The sequence below is a fragment of the Homarus americanus genome, unplaced genomic scaffold (assembly GCF_018991925.1).
Source record: "Homarus americanus isolate GMGI-L3 unplaced genomic scaffold, GMGI_Hamer_2.0 scaffold22250, whole genome shotgun sequence".
Classification (NCBI taxonomy): Eukaryota; Metazoa; Arthropoda; class Malacostraca; order Decapoda; family Nephropidae; genus Homarus; species Homarus americanus.
The window spans coordinates 2,034,532-2,057,848 of NW_024741189.1; the positions used below are offsets into that span (position 1 = coordinate 2,034,532).

The following is a 23,317-nucleotide window of genomic DNA, read 5'->3' on the forward strand; positions in this document are numbered from 1 at the left end:
AAGTACCTTCTATATAGAGTATTCTATCTATGTATACAGGTACATATACAGTAAAACCTCGATTAACCGACTTTCGGATTAATAATAATAATAATAATAGTAATAAAGAACCATAAAGAAATGCAAAAAAAAAATCAAGACTGAGAAACACTGTACCTGTATATATGTTGTGTTGTCAATAGTAAGAGAAACAATTGAGACCCTGCAATTGTGTGTAAATGAGGCAGAAAGTCAGATTAGCAACCTGGGACTTGGTCTCAATTTTCGTGATGCCATATGTTCTTTGACTTAACCATTTTTAATTCACGGTTTCTGTGCTGGTTCATATTTATTTACTAAAGTGGTTAATGTTTTAAAGCCATTCTATTGAAACATGAATGACAAATGAACAAAAATAAATAGAGGGACTTAAATGAGGCAGGTTAGGGAAAGGTACTTTGAAATGTAGGTTTTATTTCCGTAGACTTTATGTACTATTAACCGACCTTTTGGATTATCCGTCGGCCCCTTCCCCCCATATGTGGTCGGTTAATCGAGGTTTTACTGTATATACAGTATATATTTTATTTTGATTAGACATTAAGAAAATTGTATGAAAAAGGTGTACAGTATTTATTCCTCATTATATAGTGTTAATATTTCATTCCCTGTAAGAAATGTACTTCAGTCTACCGTCTTGCTTTACAGAGCGCGTGTTCGGGGACTATGGAGGAGAGAAGGACCAGAGCCGTACGCAGCAGTACCTTCAGGAGGCCTTCAAAACTGGTGCTCTTGTGTGTCTTATCTGCATCGAAAACATCAAACGTAACGACCGGGTGCTGCCTTTCTTAGTGTTGGAATAAGAGGTGTGTGTGTGTGTGTGTTAAATAAGAGATGTTCAACTCCCGGGCCTTAAGGGTGTGTGTGATAGTGACTTCATGGTCTTGCAAATTTTGATGAAAGAGAAGCTATTGAAAATGTTCAGAAGTCATTCGGGTATGTCTAAAAAAACAACAACTTGGTGTTACTTGAAGATTAGCTATAGTCCTTCCGGCTGTCATTCAGTTATGAAATTTGTCAAATAGGTATACAACTGTCTCAACGTATATGTGAAAAGGTGTATTTCACCTTGAAATTGTGGAGGTAGAGATGAGGAAAGAAAGTGGAATTATATATAATGAATTTACATCTTTAGATCAATTAGTCTGTTTCTCCGCTCACTGCCAAAAAGTATCTTTATGGAGAGGTGATCAATGAATTTCAAAATGGACGCCACGACTCCTGTTGTCTCGATAGGGTTGTCAAAAGTCTTTGTCCACTGTGTCATATTGCCTCAACATAAATTCGGAGAGATACTTTTTGACTAGCCGCTAAAAATAATGGGTATTAAAGTAAGCCAAATACTTCTACATCTCTAAAGTAAGATTAACAAAGAATGGTGAGGAAGGGTAACTTCCACAGAAGGTAAAATAAGAGACTGGAGAAGAAAATGAAATGAGAATTGATGAAATTATTCTGTATACATATTGGTGGGAAGTAAGAGCTCTACATTTCCCCAATACTTATACATGTGTCTGTGAGGTGATATTTATGGCCTCACACTAGGAGACAATCTCAGTATTCCAGAGATTCATCAGTGGCATTCTTTAATAGGTTCTTGTGTGGGAGCGTAAAGTCCTTTTGAATTTGAGATACAGTATTGCATAATTTAAGATAGCATACATCTTAGAGTATCCTGCAATTGACAATACATACACTTTGTTTATAAATCAACATACTAAAGGTCGTAACTGAGAAGATGCCGCCTGACTCGCCGACCGACTGCCTCAACTACTAATAAATACAAAACTCTAAGGGATGAAAATTATACATATAAAAATAAAATCGTATGTACATTATAAATGATAATGAACTATAGTAAATGAAAAAGGTACCTGATAAATGACGGTGATTTTGGCGTGGTACAGATATGGAGCTGTGCTAAATGTTACTCCAGTTTCCACGTTAGCTGCGTGCAGAAGTGGGCGAAGGACAGCATCTACCAGCTGGCCAAGCCAGTACGACACTAACCAGAAATTCGACAAGTCCGGCCTTATGTGGTGCTGGTAAGTGTGTCTGATGTGCCGTCTCTTCCTTCCTGTCACTTGACTACTTCATTTTGTGTTACTCGTTGCAGAAGTTTACGAGGATATTTAGGGTAAGGTTAGGTTAGTTTAAGTTAGGTTAGTTAACCATTAGGGTGGTTAATCTTAGTGATATCAGCTAGGTGGGTCAATCCTCTGGTTATCCTAAATGAACTACCAGTAGGAAAATTTGACTTCCCATTATTCCTTCAAGGTGGAGGTGATACAAAGGTCTGAGGACAACTGTACTGTACAAGGTAATTAATATAGTATGTAAATAATTCAAAAGATAATAATAATAAATAAATATAATCATCATTATACAGTACTATAATTTTCCTCCCTTCGCAGCCCCAAGTGTCGGAGTGAGTATACACAGTCCGTCATCCCTAACCAAATACTTGTGTTTTTGTGGAAAGAAAATGGACCCCCAGTTTGACCCATGGCTCATCCCTCACACGTATGGAGCAACTTGTAAGAAGAAGCTACAGCCAGAGTGTGGTCATACCTGCCTCCTCCTCTGCCATCCAGGTAGGTACATAGATCGTTAACTTCGGTGTTGGTGTTGATATAGATGTTATTGCTTCCACCGATGGGTTCGTTATGTCCTGGTGTCAGCGGATTAGTGACAGTGTTTGTGACTTTCCTGTTGCTGTCTTTCTTGTGCAGTAAGTGATGTTAAGTCCTGTTCTGTTCAGCATATGTTTGCTCCCAGGATCAGGGGGAATGTATCCATCTGTCCCATATTATATTTGTGGCTCATACATAAACTTCTCAAACTAAATGAAGGGTTTGGTGAGTGAAAGATTACACAAATGTATACAGTGTACCTAGACAGTACAGGTATATAACAATAGTGAACAGTAAGACAGTTTGTACAAGGAGAGCCAGCAAAGTCATCAGATGTTTATTTTACTTTGAATTTGTGTTATATTATAGATTAACTTCCTATATAATGCCATATAACTTCATATAAGAAAATAATTGCTTGTAGTGGGGTGTGCGTCGTACTGTAGTGGTAACCCAAGCAACGTCTCATAACTACTGCTATTTCTTTGGATCCTTCTGGGCAGTTTTACCGCTGTAACGCTTCAAACAGAGACAATAACTACTAAAATGGCTGCTGCTTGGCTGGGAATAGCGCACTAACGCCATCTATTGGGCATAGGTATAACTAACGTCTTTTACGCTTTTGCAATCGAACAGAATTTGAACATACGGACAGGTTTATCTGTGTGTGAATGTTTGAAAGTAGAGGAGATACTGTGGTGGACAATACTTCATTACTGGAGCTCACCAGCCGAGTCCACTGATTATACTACACCAAAGTTTCCCTTATAAGGATAGTCTCTCTCTGAGAAGTCCCTTATTAAAAGGATTTACTGTAATTACCTTTGAGGGTTGTACTGTTGTGTGATGGTTACTCAAGTAAACCTGATTTGTAGAGATTAATGTACAGTATGGTGATAGCAATACCTGGTGGTGTAAGGTGATGTACAGTATGGTGATAGCAATACTTGGTGGTGTAAGGTGATGTACAGTATGGTGATAGCAATACTTGGTGGTGTAAGGTGATGTGTGTGAGAAGGTTTTCCTGTATATTTTTGATCCTCAGGCCCGTGTCCACCATGTCCCAAGACTGTAGCCAGCACGTGCCACTGTAGGAAGCAGCCTCCAGAGACCGGGACGCTGCTCGTCCAAAACCTGGTCTTGTGGCCAGACATGTGGACAACTCCTCAGCTGTGGTCAGCACACCTGCCAAGATGCTTGCCATCCTGGAGACTGTAAGCCTTGCCCCAGACAGAGTCGGCCAGTCGTGTTGTTGTGGCAGCAGCACCCAACTGAGGGAGTGTGCTGACCCAGTCTGGCAGTGTGATAATAGAAATTATGGATAAGCGTGTAGTAAGGTATACTGTACTGTACAGTATACAGTACAGTACTGTACAGTATACAGTACACTTTACAGTACTGTATGCAGTATACAGTACTGTATACAGTACTGTACAGTATACAGTACAGTATACAGTACAGTATACAGTACTGTATACTGTACTGGATGATATACAGTACTGTATACTGTACTGTATACTATACTGTATACAGTACAATATACAGTACAGTATACAGTACAGTATACAAGCAGTATACAGTACTGTATACTGTACTGTATACTGTACAGTACTGTACTGGATGATATACAGTACTGTATACTGTACTGTATACAGTACTGTATACTGTATAGCCAGTACTGTATACTGTACTGTATACTGTACAGTACTGTACTTTGTATACTGTACTGATGATATATTGTACTGTATACAGTATATATACAGTACTGTATACTGTACTGTATATTGTATTGCATATTATGCTGTATACAGTATAGTATAGTACTGTATACTGTACTGTATGGTACTGTATACTGCATTGCAGTATAGTATATATAACAGTACAGTATACAGTACTATATAATTATGCAGTATAGTATACAGTACTGTATACAGTACAGTATACAGTACAGCATATGCATAGTACTGTACATACAGTATCAGAGCAACAGTACAGTATACAGTACAGTATACAGTGCAGTAATAGTACAGTATACAGTACTGTATACTGTATACCACCAGATATTGTACTGCATGGTATACAGTATCAGAGCATGTATACTATACTGTATACAGCACAGCATAATTGTACTGCATACAGTACAGAGCATTGCACTGGATGATATACAGCACCTGCCATTGTATTAGAGTATTATATTGCATAATAGTATATATACTGTATGTATTGCATACTGCATGTATACAGTACAGTAGGGAGTGACAGTTTGGCAAAGCCAAAATCATGGCTTAAGTTGGATTATTTGTTCATCGGCCACGCTGGTCTTAATATGTTTGAGTTTTTTACATCATTGCATTAGAAGGTTTGTGGATACTTTTTGGGCCTAAGTAAAAACAAAAAAACTGTAACAATAAAGGGACTGGCAATGTGGCACAACCTGTTAAAATCAAGTTATTGAATTGATTATTCAATTACTGTGTACACTAGTTTCATGCTATTGTTTTTACAACTCAATATGCTACAATTATAATATATTTTGCTGCAAGTCACCAAGAGTATTTTAAAACAGGGTCGTTACTAACGGGCGGACAGTCTGCGGAATAATTTGCGACATTCCAATATGAACATTACCAAACTCGGTGATATGTGCTAAATGGCAGGCCAATGGGCAATATTTACAGAGTTTGTTGAGGCCTCGGACGTGAATGCCCTGGGAATTTATTCCACGGAATTATTCACGCCTGCTGGTAATATTCATTCCCAGACTGATCAAATCTAATTCAGCCCAAGTAGCTTGAATTGACAGTTGGCGACAAAAAATCAGTCCGCATTTCTTTGAATAAAATATTGTTCAACAGGTGGCAGGCCATGCTGAAAAGTTGTTTTTTCTGTGTTGTTTTTGCAGCAGTTCAAGGGTCGGCCACCAAGATGGGTCATCAAGATTAGCGCAACACTCTGATCTTGCTTCCGCTTCCATCATATAGCCTGAACCTCATTGTCATTGACATCCTTTATAATCACTATCTTCTTCCTGGAGCACTGTCATCCACTGCCTATACACTTTACACGACATCCCTTCCATCTCCTCCCCATTTCTTGACCTCATCTTTCCTGCCTCTCCTCAGCCCTTGCCCTTTGCTTCCTTTCCTCTCTTCAGCTATAGTCACACTCGTCAATCTATCAATGCAGCCCCTTCCGGTTTCCTCTGGGCTGCCAGGAAGCTTTTCTCTGCTCGCGGCACTTCGCTGTCGCCTGCCACATCAAACAACTTCAGCTATATCCCTAACCTCATCTTCAGCTTCCTCCTTCCTTTCGTTTTCTTCCTTTTCTGTTTCTGTCCATTTCCCTTCATCATCATCGCCTCCCTCCAAGATCCTCCACAGGTCGTGGACTTCATTTTCACCCTGATTTCAGAGATAGTGACAGTGGCCTTCCTATACACATCCAGTACCTTTTCAGTCACCTTTGTTGGTGGCATCCATATAATCAAAAGCATTGTTCTTCTTAACCTCTCGCTTTCTGCTTCATAAGCCAGGCACTTCCAACTTCTCGTGTCTCAGGAGGCAATCTGTTAGATGGCAGAGGCATCCGAACTCAACACCTTATCGCTACTCCTGGCGAGCTGAGTGTTGCTAATCTTAGGACGCACCCATCTTGGTGGCGGCCCTTGAACTAACTGCAAACAACACAGAAAACAACTTTCAGCACTTCAATATCACCACCTATTGAAGAATATTTATTCAAAAGTACGGACTGAGATTTGTCCTCTAACTGTCCAATCTTAAGCTACTTGGGCTGAATTTGATCAGTCTCAGATTTGATATTAACGGCGGATGATGTTCCTGAATAGTTCAGCACCACCAGGGATTTCAACAAATCAAAATATTGCCATTGGCTCACATGGCACATATACGAGTTTGCAATGCCCCATGAGCGGAATGTCCTAAATTCATTCCACGGAATCTATCCACGCCGCTGGTAATATAGGGCCCGGGTTTTTTGAAATATACGAGTGTGGTGACTTGCAGCAAAAATATCGCATAATTTGTAGCGCATTGAGTTGTAAAACAATAGCATACATGAAACTAGTGTACACAGTAGTCGTAATAATCCAATTCATCAACTTGATTTAACAGGTTGTGCCATACTGCCAGTCCCTTTTTATTATTTACAGTTTTTCAAAGGCTTGGGTGCCAAACCCAAAAAGTATCCACAAACCTTCTAATGGAATGATGTAAAAACTCAAATATTCTTTGAACTGAAGCGTGGGTTTATAGACAACAATCCAACCCAAGCTTACTTGATTTGAAAACTTTTGCAAAACTTGTCACTCCTCTCCCTACAGTATAGTGTATAGTGGTACAGTATACAGTACTGTATACTGTATTGATGATATATGTACTGTATACAGTACAATATACAGTACAGTATATATACTGTATACTGCATTGTATACTGTACTGTATACTGTACAGATTGTATACAGTACTGTATACGTATATAGCATGAAAGTATTGGTATATGAGCAGTATGTTGTATTGATGATATATAGTACTGTATACAGTACTGTATACAGTACAATATACAGTACAGTATACAGTACTGTATACTGTACTGTATACTGTACTGTATACTGTACAGTACTGTATACTGTACAGTACTGTATACAGTACTGTATACTGCATACAGTACTGTAAAGTGTACTGTATACTGTACAGTACTGTACTGTATACTGTACTGGATGATATACAGTACTGTATACTGTACTGTATACAGTATAGTATACAGTACTGTATACTGTACTGTATACAGTACTGTATACTGTACTGTATATTGTACTGTATACAGTAGTGTATACTGTACTGTATACTGTACAGTACTGTACTGGATGATATACAGTACTGTATACTGTACAGTATACAGCACTGTATACAGTACAATATACAGTACAGTATACAGTACTGTATACTATACTGTATACAGTACAGTATACAGTACAGTATACAGTACAGTATACTGTACAGTATACAGTAATGTATACCGTATTGTATGGTATACAGTACAGTATACAGTACAGTACAGTATACTGTACTGTACAGTATAGTACAGTATACTGTACTATATTGTACTGCAAATATTTTACAATGAGGTTAACAATATTTAATGTGTGTTTGATTTATAAAGGTAATAGAATTATTTACCTTTTTTAATTAATAATTTCAGGTGTGTAATAATCAACACAGTTGTGGCCATCACCTGTGCCAGAATGTTTGTCACAGTGGAAGTTGTGGTGAGTGTCCAGCAAGTGGAGTCCGTACCTGTCCTTGTGGCAAAACTTCACATACTCTGCCGTGCACAAAAGAAATTCCAACGTGTGGCGATACCTGTGGAAAGGAACTGGCTTGTGGTGTTCACTATTGTGCCGAGCGCTGCCACAAAGGGCCGTGTCCTACGGTAAGACCCGATTTATTTGATTGTGTTGCTTTACTTTGAATTGTTTGACGTTTGGTGGTAGAAACATTTATTTTAAGTATCATACACAGTTTTTTTTATGCAGTGAGGGTATAACTTTTGATCAGGGTCTTTGTTGAGTCAGGTACAGTACGTAGAAAATAAATATATCACAATACCCAGTGTTGTATATCATCTTAATTGTTTACTCTTATTGTAAAACTTGGCAGTGCCTCCAGTTCCGTGTGAAATGGTGTCGATGTGGGACCAAGCAAAAGGAAATAGCATGCAGCAAGGAGCTCACGTGTGAGGTCAAATGTAAGAATATGAGAGACTGCAGACGACACACATGTAATAAAAAGGTGAGGCAGTGCACAGAGTTGTTTAATATTGTAAAATACAGTAGAGTACAGTGCAGTACAGTGCAGTACAGTACAGTACAGTGCAGTACAGCACATTGCAGTACAGTGCAGTACAGTGCAGTACAGAACAGTACAGTACAGTGTAGTACAGCACAGTACAGTACACTAAAGTGCAGTACAGTGCAGTACAGTACAGATCAGTACACTAAAGTATAGTATAGTACAGTACAGTACAGTACAGTGTAGCACAGTACAGTACACTAAAGTGCAGTACAGTACACTACAGTGCAGTACAGTGTAGCACAGCACAATACAGTATACTAAAGTACAGTACAGTACAGTAAAGTACAATACAGTACAGTATAGTACAGTACACTACAGTAAAGTAGAGTACAGTACTGTGCAGTGGAGCACACTACAGTACAGTGCAGAACAGTACACTACACTACAGTACTGTACTCTAGTACAGTACAGTACAGTAAAGTACAATACAGTACAGTATAGTACAATACAGTACAGTATAGTACAGTACACTACAGTAAAGTACAGTACAGTACTGTACAGTGGAGCACACTACACTACAGTGCTGTACAGTACAGTGCAGTACACTACAGTGCAGTACAGTACAGTGCAGCACACTACAGTGCAGTACAGTACACTACAGTACACTACATTACAGCACAGTACAGTATTGTGCAACACAGTACAGTACAGTGCAGCGCAATACATTACAGTGCAGCACAGTACAGTGCAGCACAGTACAGTGCAGTACAGTACAGTGCAGAACATTTCTGTGCAGTGCAGTGCAGTACAGTATACTACACTACAGTAGAGTCCAGTACAGTACACTACACTACAGTAGAATACAGTACAGTTTTACCCCGCTTAACGCGCTTTCACTTAACGCGTTTTATCATATACGCGGTGCCTTGCCAAAGCTGAACTTTCACTTAACGCGGGTTTTTCCACAGCTACGCGGTGAGTGTCCGGCTCGGATGCTATTTTTAGATTTTGACCACGCGCCACGCGCCACCCCACCCACCCGCCCTCCTGCCTGCCTGCCTCTCCCTCCTCCTCCCTCCGCTTGGGTAAGCGGCGCGGTAAGGTTGCGCAGTGTGTGTCTTTGTTGCGTTATCACTGACGTCATATGACGTCTCGGACTGTGATTGGCCATGCAGCCCTACCCCCCTCTGCTGCTAGCTGTAATTGGCTTAAAGTATTATGACGTGACTACCCCGGGGAGGGAGGGAGGGAGGAGAGACGACGCTTGACCTAGCCGCGGCAGTTTCATCCCTCAAGGCCACGCCGGGTTAACGCGCATCCATTGTTCCGTAAAATGGCTTCCGCCGGACCACCACCCCCAGAGAGAAACCTTTCCTTACCTGGACCCAGCGGCACTAAACCAAAGAAGACACGACGTTCATTAAGCTACGAGCTGAAGTACCAAATTGTTCAAGATTTGGAGAAAGGAAGACGCCAAGTTGATCTCGCGCGCCAGCATGGCGTCAACGAATCTACGATTCGTACAATAAAGAAGGATGCAGCCAAGATAAAGGAGCACATGAAGATCACAAAGTCTGCAGGTGCTTCATCTATCAGGTATTGCCAGAACAGGGTGCTGGCAAAAGTGGAAACTTTGCTGGTGAGTTATTTGGTGCGTCAGGCGCGACGCAACATGGCGGTGGACACGCGCTCAGTGCAGGAGTACGCACGTGAGCTATACGCAGCAGTGACACGTAAACTGGGAATTGCAGAGCCCAAACCCTTCAATGCTTCCCATGGTTGGCTGCATAGGTTTAAGAGGAGGAACAAGGTCACCAACATCAGCATTGTTGGTGAGGAAGCGAGTGCTGACCGTGCGGCGGCTAGAGATTTTCCTCCGTTTTTACGTGAGATTATGGAGGAAGGACAGTACAGTGACGACCAGGTGTTTAACATGGACGAATCTGGTCTTTTCTGGAAAAAGTTACCTTCCAAGACCTTCGTTGTCCAGTCTGCGAGCAAGGTAAGGGGCCGGAAGATGCAGAAGGAACGCATCACCGTCCTGTTTACCACCAATGCCTCCGGTACCTGTAAACCAAAGTTATCGGTGATTCACAAAGCCCGCAAGCCGCACGCCTACAAGAATATGGACATGAACAAGCTTAATGTCCACTGGCTAACCGCACGTAAGGCGTGGATGTCCTCTTCTCTGTCCCTCTTCTGGTTTGACAACTGTTTTGTTCCTGACGTGCAGAAATTCTGCGAGCAACAGAATGTTCCTTTCAATATTTTGTTGCTCCTTGACAACGCACCTGGACACTCGCCCCTACTTATGGATCGTCACCCCAACGTAAAAGTGGTCTTCCTTCCTCCCAACACTACGTCATTAATCCAGCCCATGGACCAGGAGTTAATCTGCAATGTTAAAGCTGCATACTCGGCAAAGAAATTCAAGCTCCTGAACGACTCTACCAACACCAAGGATGAGTTGCGTAAGCTGGGTGACACCGACAGCGAGAGTAAAAGCGACGAGGACAAGGAACAAGAGGCGGCGACTCAAGAACTTCTCGTCAAACAATTTTGGAAGAAGTTTAACGTCAAACAAGCTGTAGACTTCTTGGTGGAGGCATGGAATCTGCTGTCTATTGCTACGATTCGTCACGCATGGAGACATGTGTTGCATGGCATACCAGGTGAGAGGAGGAGTGAACCTGTGACTGGTCAGGTTCAGACTGTTGCAGTTAGCAGTGGACCTTGCCAGAGAAGCTGCGCTCAGTATTACAGCTGAAGGCTTCTCCGAGACCACCAACGAAGACATCATGGAGGTGATCAGAGATCCTGAAGTGACTGCCGACGAGATGTTGGAAGAAGAACCCGCCAGTGAAGAGGAGGAAGAAGGTGCGTCATTCTCCGAAGAACCTAGTTTAAGTCATAGTGATATTAAGTGTGTCATAGAGTTAACAGAAAAAATTAAGTCCATCGTTTCCCGCGACACTGACGATGAACGCCATGACGTCTTCCATACCCGACTGGTGCAGGCTATGGAGCCGTACATCACGGTGTATCATGACAACATCAAAGCCAGCCGTCAGCAAAGCATAACCGAGTTCTTCGCCCGCAACCCACCACAGCCAGCCCAAGCCAGTGATAGTGATAGTGAAGTTGATTTTGAGGGATTTGTCAGGGAAGCCATAACAACTGTAAGTGACAGTGATATTGATTCACCTAGTAATGGTGATTCACCTGAGGGGCAGTAATCTGCCCTCTGCCTCGGAACCAGCCTCCATCCCCGTATGCCGACCCATCTCTTCTACTACCGTGAGTGTTCCTCAAAAATTTTCGTTTTTTAACCTATTCTTTATTTTTCCTATGTTAACCTTTATCTTTCCTAACCTAACCTCTTCTATATTACTTGTTTTTCATGCCACCATAAAGTTAAGATAGAATTTTTACTACAACATAGTTATTTGTCGTCAAAAAGTGGAGTTTGGGGTTCGGGCTGGGTTCTATTGGAATTAATCCCATATGTTCTGTTATTCACTTAACGCGGTTTTCACTTAACGCGGGACCCTCTGGGTTCAATTGACCGCGTTAAGTGGGGTACAACTGTACAGTGCAACACAGTGCACTACAGTGTAGCACAGTACAGTAGAATACAGTACAGTGCAGTATGGTACTGTACAGTACAGTACATTACAGTGCAGTACTGTACAGTACAGTACATTATAGTACAGTACTGTACAGTACAGTACAGTGCAGTGAGTTCAGTGCAGTACAGTACATTACAGTGCAGTACAGTGCACTGCAGTACAGTGCAGTACAGTGCTGTACAGTGCAGTGCAGTACAGCACAGTACAGTGCAGCACAGTACAGTGCAGTACAGTGTAGTACAGTGCAGCACAGTGCAGTTCAGTGTAGTACAGTGCAGCACAGTACAGTGCAGCACAGGACAGGACAGTACAGTACAGCACAGTACAGTACCATACAGTACATTGCAGCACAGTGCAGTACAGTACAGTACAGTGCAGCACAGTACAGTGCAGCACAGTACAGTACAGTGAAGCACAGTACAGTGCAGTACAGTGCAGCACAGTACAGGACAGCACAGTACAGTGCAGCACAGTACAGTACAGTACAGTGCAGGACAGTACAGTGCAGCACAGTGCAGTATAGTGCAGCACAGTACAGTGCAGCACAGTACAGTACAATACAGCACAGTACAGTGCAGCACAGTACAGCACAGCATAGTATAATACAATACAGTACAATACAATACAGTAGCAGCACAGTACAGTACAATACAGCACAGTACAGTACAAAGTATTATGGGAGGTGTCCAGAATGTGTAGGTGGTTTGTGTAAAGTGTTCATAAATATAGTTTTCTTACTCTCTCTACCATCTGTCAGGTGACTGTAACACACTTTTGGCAAGTACTTGATCTTGAATGTATCACAACATGCTCCAGTGTTCATCAAATCAGAACTTAAAGGAACTCACATTTACAACTGCCACAAGATTGACTGGCAGGTTAACTCTCTCGTGGTCTTTCGATGCAAATTGTGTTGCTGAATGCACCTGTGCTGGTGCAACCCATCCCACTCATCTGTATCTCACACTGAGAGCACCCCTCCTGTAAGCAAAAATGTGGCAACAGTTGACCGGCTCTATCAACCACCAAAGTTCCTCCCGGTGGCCTCGTGGGCTGGCAGATGCATCTAGAAGTTTGCAATTTGGGTCTGGATTGCTCTACCCAATGTTTATTAAAATGGAGAAACCATTCCCACTATTGACTCAACACTGCTAGGGGGCCAGGAGTACCAGAGGGTTAAATACGTGCAATATATGACTTTACATCTCTTCCTCCAAAGAAATTAGCTCAAACAGTTTACCATACTGTTAGCTTCTTTAACTTGAGGCTGTGACCTCTAGTGGAACTACCTTCTGTTAATTCAAGATATGTAGTACATTTGACATTGTAATGCTATAGTTAATAGCTTATAGTTCCTGTAGTATAAACTGGGCAGTACAGTCACTCTTGGTAAATGTCAGGCGAGTACAATACTGGCACCTGTTTGGTAGCCTTTTTGTGCCCATTATCGAGTCATTGGCAACGTTTGGTATATCTTGAAGACCAGGTAGGATTGCAGTTTTCCAAGTGAAGTAGTTTTAGGTGTTTGAAAATTCTTATGAGGCAAAACCATCTGTGTATGTCTTGAGACCTTAACATTGATCTAACTACAGGAGTATGTTAGAAAGGTTCAGTGATTTGAAAACTGTAGCTTGATCACCCTAGTTAATTTAACAGTTACTATATCTGTTAATTTTTTTGTAAAATATTGGGAGACAGTGTATAACAGGTTATTATAAGCTGTTTTACCACCTGTTCACTCTTCTTTTACATATATTTGAATCTGTAACTGCAGTATTAGTGCATTAATAATTACATTTTGTATAGGCAGAGAAATAATCACTTACCTGAATGTGTATCACCAGTGTTGTGTGGGGGATTGCCCCAGATGTGAGCAGCCGTGTGGTCGAACCTTAGTCTGCCGCAACCACAAGTGTGAGAGCAGGTGCCACCAAGGTCCTTGTTATCCCTGTGCAGTCACCCATACCATATCCTGCCGGTGTGGAGCCAGCACCATCACCGTTCCGTGTGGACGAGAGAAAACGACCAAACCTCCTAAATGCTCCAAACGATGCAAGTATGTTATCCTCATTTTATGTTGATATTTAATCCATTTAAAAGAGTAAGAGTGAAGGAACACCTTCTTTTACCCCACTTCCCTCTTAGACAGTCCCATACAGCCATAATGCTCTGGCTGTTAGAGATTAGATTGGTTGAGGCTGTGAGAGTTGAAGGTGGTAGTGACGGCATAAAAAGATTCTTCTCCGTTCACGCTGCTTCTTGTGAATAATTTACCCGTGTGATTTTAATATTGCTGTTGAATATTAGACCATTACAGTATTGTACTTTAACTGTGTTGAACAAGTTAGCCATTTTGTGAATAATAAAAACAAATAATTGTAACTGAAAAAAATGAAGACTTTTTTCACTATGACTTTACATAAACTTCCATTCTAAATAATATTACAGGGTGAGAGTTTAGTTCTTGGTTAAACTAATGTTCTTGTGTTTAGTGTTGTGTTAATGTATAAACCAGCAGGTGATGTTAGTGATAGACATTTGAAGAGGCAAGATATTAAATAGTTCAGCACTGTCTCTTTCTTCTGTGTGTGTGTGGGTGGGTGGGTCCTTTTTACCAAACAGGGAGGTACTACCGCCTGGGAAGATATTAGAAGCATACTGTGTTGTGTAATGGTAGACCCTGCTGCCATATGTGACCAAGTCCCAGGTTGATGATCTGACTTTCTGCCTCATTTACACACAATTGCAGGGTCTCAATTGTTTCTCTTACATTGACAACACAACATACATATATTGTTTCTCACTTTTGATCTTATTTTCATTTTTGTGTTTCTGTATGGTTCTTTATTATTATTACTTGTATTATTATTACTATTACAGTGGTCCCTCGGTTAACGAACACAATTCGTTCCAGAAGGTCGTTCGTTAACTGAAACCATTGTTTAAATGGGATTTTGGGTAATTGGTTCCAGCTTACCAAAAATTACATACAAAGTAAAAAAAAAATGCAGTAAAGTACACTTACTTTGAGGTGTGTATGTAGAAGGCTCCTGGTTGATGATGATGATGGGAATTAGAAGTGGGAGTGGAGGAGAAGGGAGAAGAGAAGGAAGTGGGGGTGGAGGAGAAATCACCCCATGCTTCATGCCGCCATTTCACCCATAAAATTTTAAGTTCACTTGGTGTAATTCAAGATTATTTTCTTTAAATCAACACTGCACTGCACTATATATTGTCAATATGTTAAATAAATTTCAAAATGACCAATAATTGTACTGTAAAAACGTAAAAATAGTTTATGTTCAAGAGAGTCTCAAGCAAGATGTTACCTCCACTGACCAGAGATGCAAACTGACGCCTTGCTGGGCGAGTCAAGTGGCTGATTGGCGCACCAAAAACTAGTTTCCTGTACTGCAATTATGTTAAATAAGTGTTAAAAAGACTAAAAATTTTAATATAAAACTTGGAAAATTATTGAATAGTACAACCTTCTTGATATTTACTTGAATGGGAACGAATTTAAGCCCTAGAACCGATTACAGCTCCTCCCCAACTTACGACGGGGTTAGGTACCCAAATCCAGGTCGTAAGTCGAATATGCTTAAATAATACATAGAATATCTAAAATGGGTGTCTCTTTTTCTTCTCAGCACCACAAAACTCTCACTCTTAAGCTTGCCAGCCATTTTAAAGGGAATTACAAACAAATATTTTCTCTGTTTACTGACGTTGGGACTCGAAAATACTTAATTTGACAAAATGTTGGTACGACTGAGGCAGGCCGTAAGTGCGGGTGGTCGTAAGTCGAGCAGGTCTTAAGTCGGGGAGGAGCTGTAGTGTACTGGCGGACTAATATTTCAGCTGGAGAACAAGCGAAAACATGTTGAGAGGAATTCGTAAGGAATTCGTTAACTGAATTGAATATTCTTATGGAAGGTAATTCGTAAACTGAAATTTCGTTAACCGAGGCGTTCGTTAACCGAGGGACCACTGTACTATTGCTATTATTATTATCATCAGTGTTGTTGTTATTATTGTTGTTATCATTTAATTTTTCTTATTTATTTTTGTATTATAAATTTTATATACTATGAACTACTTATTATTAATATTATTATTAATATTACATTTTTGCCCCTCAGGTGATAGATAGATATTTGTTCTGGAACTAGTAAGTGGCAGGGCTGAAGTAAACAGTTTGTTGGTTTTTCTTTATTGTATAAAAATATAGGTTCACAGGTACTGAGTTCAGTTGAGAGTATATTGTTCCTTCTCTACCAGGGGAAGTGTCTTGAGTGCACTTATATATGAGAACACTTAAGTGAGGTGTTCACTGGGTGATGAGTTTGCCCGCTCCCTCCTCTCACTCAGAGCGTCAGAGTCAAGGAGGAGCGGGCGAGGTATTTGCTAAATCAGCTTGACCTGACTCAACCTCTGATGAAGTTATAGATCTCAGCATGTATGACGTGAACAACTACTGAGTCATGGTTGAAGAACTTAGTGAACAACTACTGAGTCATGGTTGAAGAACTTAGTGAACAACTACCGAGTCATGGTTGAAGAACTTAGTGAACAACTACTGAGTCATGGTTGAAGAACTTAGTGAACAACTACTGAGTCATGGTTGAAGAACTTAGTGAACAACTGCTGAGTCATGGTTGAAGAACTTAGTGAACAACTGCTGAGTCGTGGTTGAAGAACTTAGTGAACAACTGCTGAGTCGTGGTTGAAGAACTTAGTGAACAACTACTGAGTCATGGTTGAAGAACTTAGTGAACAACTGCTGAGTCGTGGTTGAAGAACTTAGTGAACAACTGCTGAGTCGTGGTTGAATAACTTAGTGAACAACTGCTGAGTCGTGGTTGAATAACTTAGTGAACAACTGCTGAGTCGTGGTTGAAGAACTTAGTGAACAACTACTGAGTCGTGGTTGAAGAACTTAGTGAACAACTGCTGAGTCGTGGTTGAAGAACTTAGTGAACAACTGCTGAGTCGTGGTTGAAGACTTAGTGAACAACTACTGAGTGAATTAGTGAACAACTGCTGAATTAGTTGGTTGAAGAACTTAGTGAACAACTGTGGTTGAAGAACTTAGTGAACAACTACTGAGTCTGGTCTTAGTGAACAACTTAGTGAACAACTGCTGAGTCGTGGTTGAATGTGAACAACTACTGAGTCGTGGTTGAAGAACTTAGTGAACAACTGCTGAGTCACTTGTGAACAACTGCTGAGTCGTGGTTGAATAACTTAATGAACAACTACTGAGTCATGGTTAAAGAACTTAGTGAACAACTGCTGAGTCGTGGTTGAAGAACTTAGTGAACAACTGCTGAGTCGTGGTTGAATAACTTAGTGAACAACTACTGAGTCGTGGTTGAAGAACTTAGTGAACAACTACTGAGTCATGGTTGAAGAACTTAGTGAACAACTGCTGAGTCATGGTTGAATAACTTAGTGAACAACTACTGATGTCGTGGTTAAAGAACTTAGTGAACAACTGCTGAGTCGTGGTTGAAGAACTTAGTGAACAACTGCTGAGTCGTGGTTGAATAACTTAATGAACAACTACTGAGTCATGGTTAAAGAACTTAGTGAACAACTGCTGAGTCGTGGTTGAAGAACTTAGTGAACAACTGCTGAGTCATGGTTGAAGAACTTAGTGAACAACTACTGAGTCATGGTTGAAGAACTTGGTGAATAATTTGGTATTATACAAATAGTGCTTGTGTGTGTGTGGTTTTAAACCCTGCATATAACAAGACCAGCACATGAGTGGAGCTTCACCACGAGGCTGTAGATGGTGTTGTGTTTGTAGTACTGTGCTCTGGAAGATGACTTGGTTGTTACAGACTGCCGCCCAACTGTCACCATCCTCACCGGCAGAAGCACAAGTGTCACCAGGGGCCGTGTCCCACCTGCCGGATATCTTGTGGTCTCAAGCTTAAGTGTGGACACATCTGCCCTGTGCCTTGTCATGATGCAGTTCCTGTTAAGGTATTGTATTGTATTGTATTTACTTATAAACCTGAGCTTTTACATTGTTCTCATATTTACTTAAATTTTCATTCAAATGGAAAGTTTACATTGTTAAAAGAATTAAGATTTCTTTTAATAAAAAAGGAAAAGTCATTGTGCAGTATTTTTTATGCCAGTTATGCCTTTTATCTTTTTCTTCTCTTTTGGAAGATTGTGGATACCAAGAAGCGTGCTGGACCATGGGAACCTGTTGCTGCTCCTCACATTGAAATTCAAAAGAAACCGTGTCCGCCTTGTCAGGTGTGTACCCGTACCTCTTTGTCCTGATTACGGGAGTTGGTGGAGCTATTAATTTCAGCTGTAAGATATTATGTGTTGACAGTACTAAGTAAGAGGTGTGATGGTGGATAATATAGCAGATTTTAATAACATCATCATCATCATCATCGTGCTATTATCACACGACGTCTTCTTCACCTCAGATGAGATAATTTGTCAGATTCAAAGTATTGTACAGAGTGGACAAAACAGCTTCACTCAGGTTCAGGCTTGTGTTCAGACCCAGGCCTTACATGTGCACCACCAGAGGAAATGCTCTTGTTATCCCTGGGCAGGTTGTGGTGTTGTGTTGACTCAGTGCAGATACAAGTCCTCACATGACTTAGCATTAATAACTTACCTAATAAATTACCAGAAAACATCTAGTTCTGCCCATAATGGATCATTGATTTTTATGTTTTATGGATGTTTCCAGTCACAGCTCTTACAGTACAGTACTGTACCATAATATCTCTGTTAGCCGGAATCCCTCAAACCTGGAACTCTCCGATAGCCGAAATTGAAATTTTTACGAAAAATCATTCCCGAGGCTGAAATTTTCCGGAAAATGACGTCTTTGGGAACGATTTTCCGGAAAATTCCGAGAAAATTTTCCCGATAACCGGAAAATTCCAGGGATGGGGGAGTCTTTTTCCAGGTTTGAGAGATGATGTAATGGACAATTTCTGGAACTTCCGAGAAAAATTTTCCGTTACCCGGAAAATTCCGGGGATGAGGGATTTTTTCCGGCTCTGAGAGGGTCGTCTCGTTACCCGGAAATCACTCATTCCCGGAAGTGCTCTGCACCGACTGTTACGGCTGACGGGGATATCGCTGTATACCTATTATAGCTCTGCTCTAGGTCACACGCCCTTCTGTGTTCCTTGCAAAGTGTGTGCTTAACATAATTCATTTATACTCTGGATCCTGGAGTTAGTCTGTGAAATTTTCTTCTAAGATGTACTGTACGGGTAAACTTCGATAAACAGTGTCCCGTTCCGCAATATTCAACTTTAACGATGGTCATGAACTAAGACCATCTCGCTGTATAGTATAAAAAAAAATATCTTTAACGATATCCATTGGTTGAATTTTTGTTATCTCTTGTGCAAACTATTTTTTTATGTCAAGTCAGTGACATTTTACAGTATAAGGAAACAATATTTAACCCCATGCACCACCATAGGTAACACATCTCTGGCTGCACGTGTCGGCCACAGTAATATCTACCTGCATGCCGCCACACGGTCAACCCGCACACTACAGTCACGTGTTTGGTTCTTTGTTGATCGCATCTGCCCGTCAATACGTAGCTCCACGCTTATTGTTCATCATCGTTGGCTGTATGTACAGTGTACTTATCGTCGGTGTTCTTTGTTTATTATATAGTGAGAAGACAGCACTAACATTTATACTGAACTGTGTTATGGTGACTGAAGTGATTTTTCTATAACTGTAAAGTGCTTCACCTCTGTTTTCATGAGCATATGAACTGTGATCTGTGTAGGTGACGTCTCCACTCCTCCTACAAGAGTCCCCTAAGCCTCAATGGGGACATGTGATGATGATCAGACTTGATATTCAGGATGTGACGAGTGTTCAATTGTTTCCTATTGACTTTATGAGTGTAGGAATTGTTTTGTTGGTGAACCGTGTGTTTGGGGCCTGGCTGGGAACATATCCCATTGAACCCCATGTTATAATGATCCCTGTCTACAATATTTCACATAGCGATGGGTTTTAAAGAACCTAACCCCATCATTTATCGAGGTTTACCTCTACGAGTATTTTTCCTGTAATGTACAACCTACAACAGCTGAGAACATTTTGTTTCAATTATCTTCAAACTTTGTTAATGGAACTCCTAGGTGGTCAAATACTTGTACTTTATAGAAATGTCAAATGTCTTTTCTCTCCCTCTTAGTTAGTAGTGTATTATGTAACTTGTATTATCTGTTATTATGCCTTAGATGACAAGGTTGAGGAGGTACTGTCTCACCATCTGTGTTCAGTACAGTAACTAATGCTCTCTTGAGACTGGTGTAACTCAACCTCATGCACACCCTCAGTTGATGAACCCAATCAAGTCTCATATCAGTATTTGATGGCTCTGGTTAATTTAATTATTTGGTCAATATTTGACATAAGTTCAACTGTATATTTGTAAATTATATTTATTTACCCACAAAAATACTGTGACTTATTACATATTATTTCAGGTGCCAGTACCAACTACTTGTTTTGGCCAGCATGAGAACCCAAACTGGCCCTGTGGTGACCTCAGACCGTACTCCTGTGGACGCAAGTGTGGGCGTTCACTTGACTGCACCAACCACACCTGCGACCTGGAGTGTCACATGGTGGAGAGCGCGCCCGATGATAAACGGGCTGGCTCCAACTGTGCACCTTGTGAAAAAATTTGCTCAAAGGTTTGATCCATTATATGTTATTAAACTGGCAAATTGTAGTACAGTAGTTCGTACCTTTTTTCCTGAGGAATGATGAAAGAGCCTCAAGACTCTTTCGTAATTTTGTATATATCACTCAGATGAAGAGTGAGGAGAACGTGGATATGCACAACTGATTATATCAAGATTACATATTAAGGGTCATTGAGAATATGTAGGAGCTCTTATGGTCATCACTATCATCATCCTTTATCGTGTGTGCTGTTCTCACCTGGTTACTCAATGGCAGCAAGTTTTTAGTCTTATTTTATATGTGGATGTTTGTTTTATTAATGGGTGTTGTTTCTCTCTAGCCACGACTGGGAGGCTGCAACCATGAGTGTGGGAAGCCTTGTCATCCGGGAGAGTGCAAAGAATGTGAGAAACACCTGAAAATTAAATGTCATTGTGGTCTTAGTCAATTGTATGTAAAGTGTCACCTCTGGAATAGTGCCACAGATGGGAAGGAAAAAATGCGGAGTTGTAAAAACCAGTGTAACAAATTGGTAAGTTTGCCATAGAAATCAGTTTAACAAATTGCCATCTGTTTGTGAAAATGTGTAGTAACTGCTAATATGCAGTCAGTTCTGCTGCAACGCGATAGTTGTGTTCTTGTAAAACCTCGCTTTGTAGAAATTTGCTCAATAGAAATAACAGGACTTATGGAGAAAATAGGGTTAGGTGCAGATTACTCGAAATCAAATTTTTTTTTAGTAGTTAGCTTAACACAAAGGATAGCAGTCTAAATAAATATTACATTCATATCTACTAATGAAATCATACAGTAAATGTAACACTTTACCTTGGAAAAATATGAATATAACTTGATGGGGGAGAAGGGTGATTTTGAGGTTGATAACATAAAGCTTCTCTTCAAGGGTTATAGCCTTTCTTTAACGATCACCACCGGGAATGTGATCACCAGAACGCCTCTTGGAGATATTCTTCTTTACCATATTCACAGTTAATACCACAAAATTGGAGAAATAGTAAACAAAAATCACTGAGGACGCTTCAAAACAACCCACGTGTTTCAACTGATCGTGTGATGGAAACAGAGAGCGCGGGTGTAAAAGGCTATTAGTCCGCACTGCCAAACATTATTATTATTATTTTTTTCATGCAGTATTTATGGGAACAGCTAAATTTGCAAAAAAAGGATGAAATTTATTGAGTCCCTATCAAATAAGACTTCACGAACAAAGCACATGAATCAATTGAACATCTGATGTCGAACGTGAACTGTAAACACTGCATAACCCCACGCCAAGCGACAGTATGCTTAAAACATTCGAGTGAAATCGTGTTACAGCCAACACACATTCACGTTTTACAAATATCGTTCTTCTATTCATCAATCGTGTTATACCCAATTCGCGTTGACAAAACACGCGTTGTAGCAGAAATGACTAACTGTTTTTGTTATGCAGGCAAATTTTGAGATCTAAAACTCTTTAATAATAAAAAAATTCTTATGATTTGTTCTTCACCTTATCAGTTCAGCATTACCTTATATTCCACATTGTTTCAAGATATCTTGCAACCACCGATGCACGAAGGACTGCCACACTGGGCCCTGCAGTCTACCAGAGAATTGCCACAAGCGTGTAGCGGTCCGCTGCCCCTGCAAGAGACAGAGGAAAGACTTCTTCTGTAACCTGATGGTGGCTGGGAAGGTCAGCCTTGAGTGTGATGATGTGTGTATCACCAGGATGAAGGAAAAGAAGAAGGTACAGTATTATATTGTTAAGCTGCTGGGGGAAAGAAGGACTTGTCAAGTTTTATATATATACAACATCTTCCATGGTTTTGTGTTAAAATACTTTATATGTTATTAATAATGAGGGATTTCAATTACTGTTTCATGTAAGTGAGAGTATTTTGTATGTGTGGTCATGTTAGTGAGAGCATTTTGTGTGTGTGGTCATGTTAGTGAGAGCATTTTGTGTGTGTGGTCATGTTAGTGAGAGCATTTTGTGTGTGTGGTCATGTTAGTGAGAGCATTTTGTGTGTGTGGTCATGTTAGTGAGAGCATTTTGTGTGTTGTGTCATTAAGCCAGAGCATGTTGGTATATAGATGACAACTTGACAAATTCTTGTAATATATTGGTAATTTTCTTTTGTTTTTTGTAACTGTTAACCAGAAATCTAAAAACTTCTGGTTAAATTGTCAAATTGTTACACATTTGTCAGTGGTGTATAATAATAATGGCTCTCTCTCTCTCTCTGTCATGTATTACAACAACATCCTCTTCACGGTGAAGACTTCACTTGTGTCATGTTAACACCCGCAAGCCTTTCTTCATTACTAGTTTGTTTTGTTATTTTTTCTGTGGGTAATATTATTGGTTATTATTATCTGTAATATTATTGTGGCATCTAAAAGGACAGAGGGATGATGCAGTGAGGGAATCTGTTGTTGAAGGGGATGGTCTTGAGGTTAGAAGGTGGAGTTGGTGTAC

The 23,317-nt window shown here is 40.5% G+C and overlaps 1 protein-coding gene across 1 annotated transcript in view; it reads left to right on the plus strand.

Annotated features, from left to right (window-relative positions):
• The window catches only part of LOC121875656 (NF-X1-type zinc finger protein NFXL1-like), a 49,490-nt gene that overhangs the window by 16,197 nt on the left and 9,976 nt on the right, over positions 1 to 23,317 (plus strand). Inside the window, 15 exon segments of the mRNA XM_042380278.1 lie at positions 688 to 815; positions 1,947 to 2,084; positions 2,317 to 2,333; positions 2,454 to 2,493; positions 2,495 to 2,633; positions 3,718 to 3,850; positions 3,853 to 3,981; positions 7,892 to 8,123; positions 8,351 to 8,482; positions 13,959 to 14,170; positions 17,964 to 18,108; positions 18,301 to 18,390; positions 20,628 to 20,837; positions 21,170 to 21,361; positions 22,388 to 22,585. Coding sequence (XP_042236212.1) covers positions 688 to 815; positions 1,947 to 2,084; positions 2,317 to 2,333; positions 2,454 to 2,493; positions 2,495 to 2,633; positions 3,718 to 3,850; positions 3,853 to 3,981; positions 7,892 to 8,123; positions 8,351 to 8,482; positions 13,959 to 14,170; positions 17,964 to 18,108; positions 18,301 to 18,390; positions 20,628 to 20,837; positions 21,170 to 21,361; positions 22,388 to 22,585 — 2,135 coding nt within the window.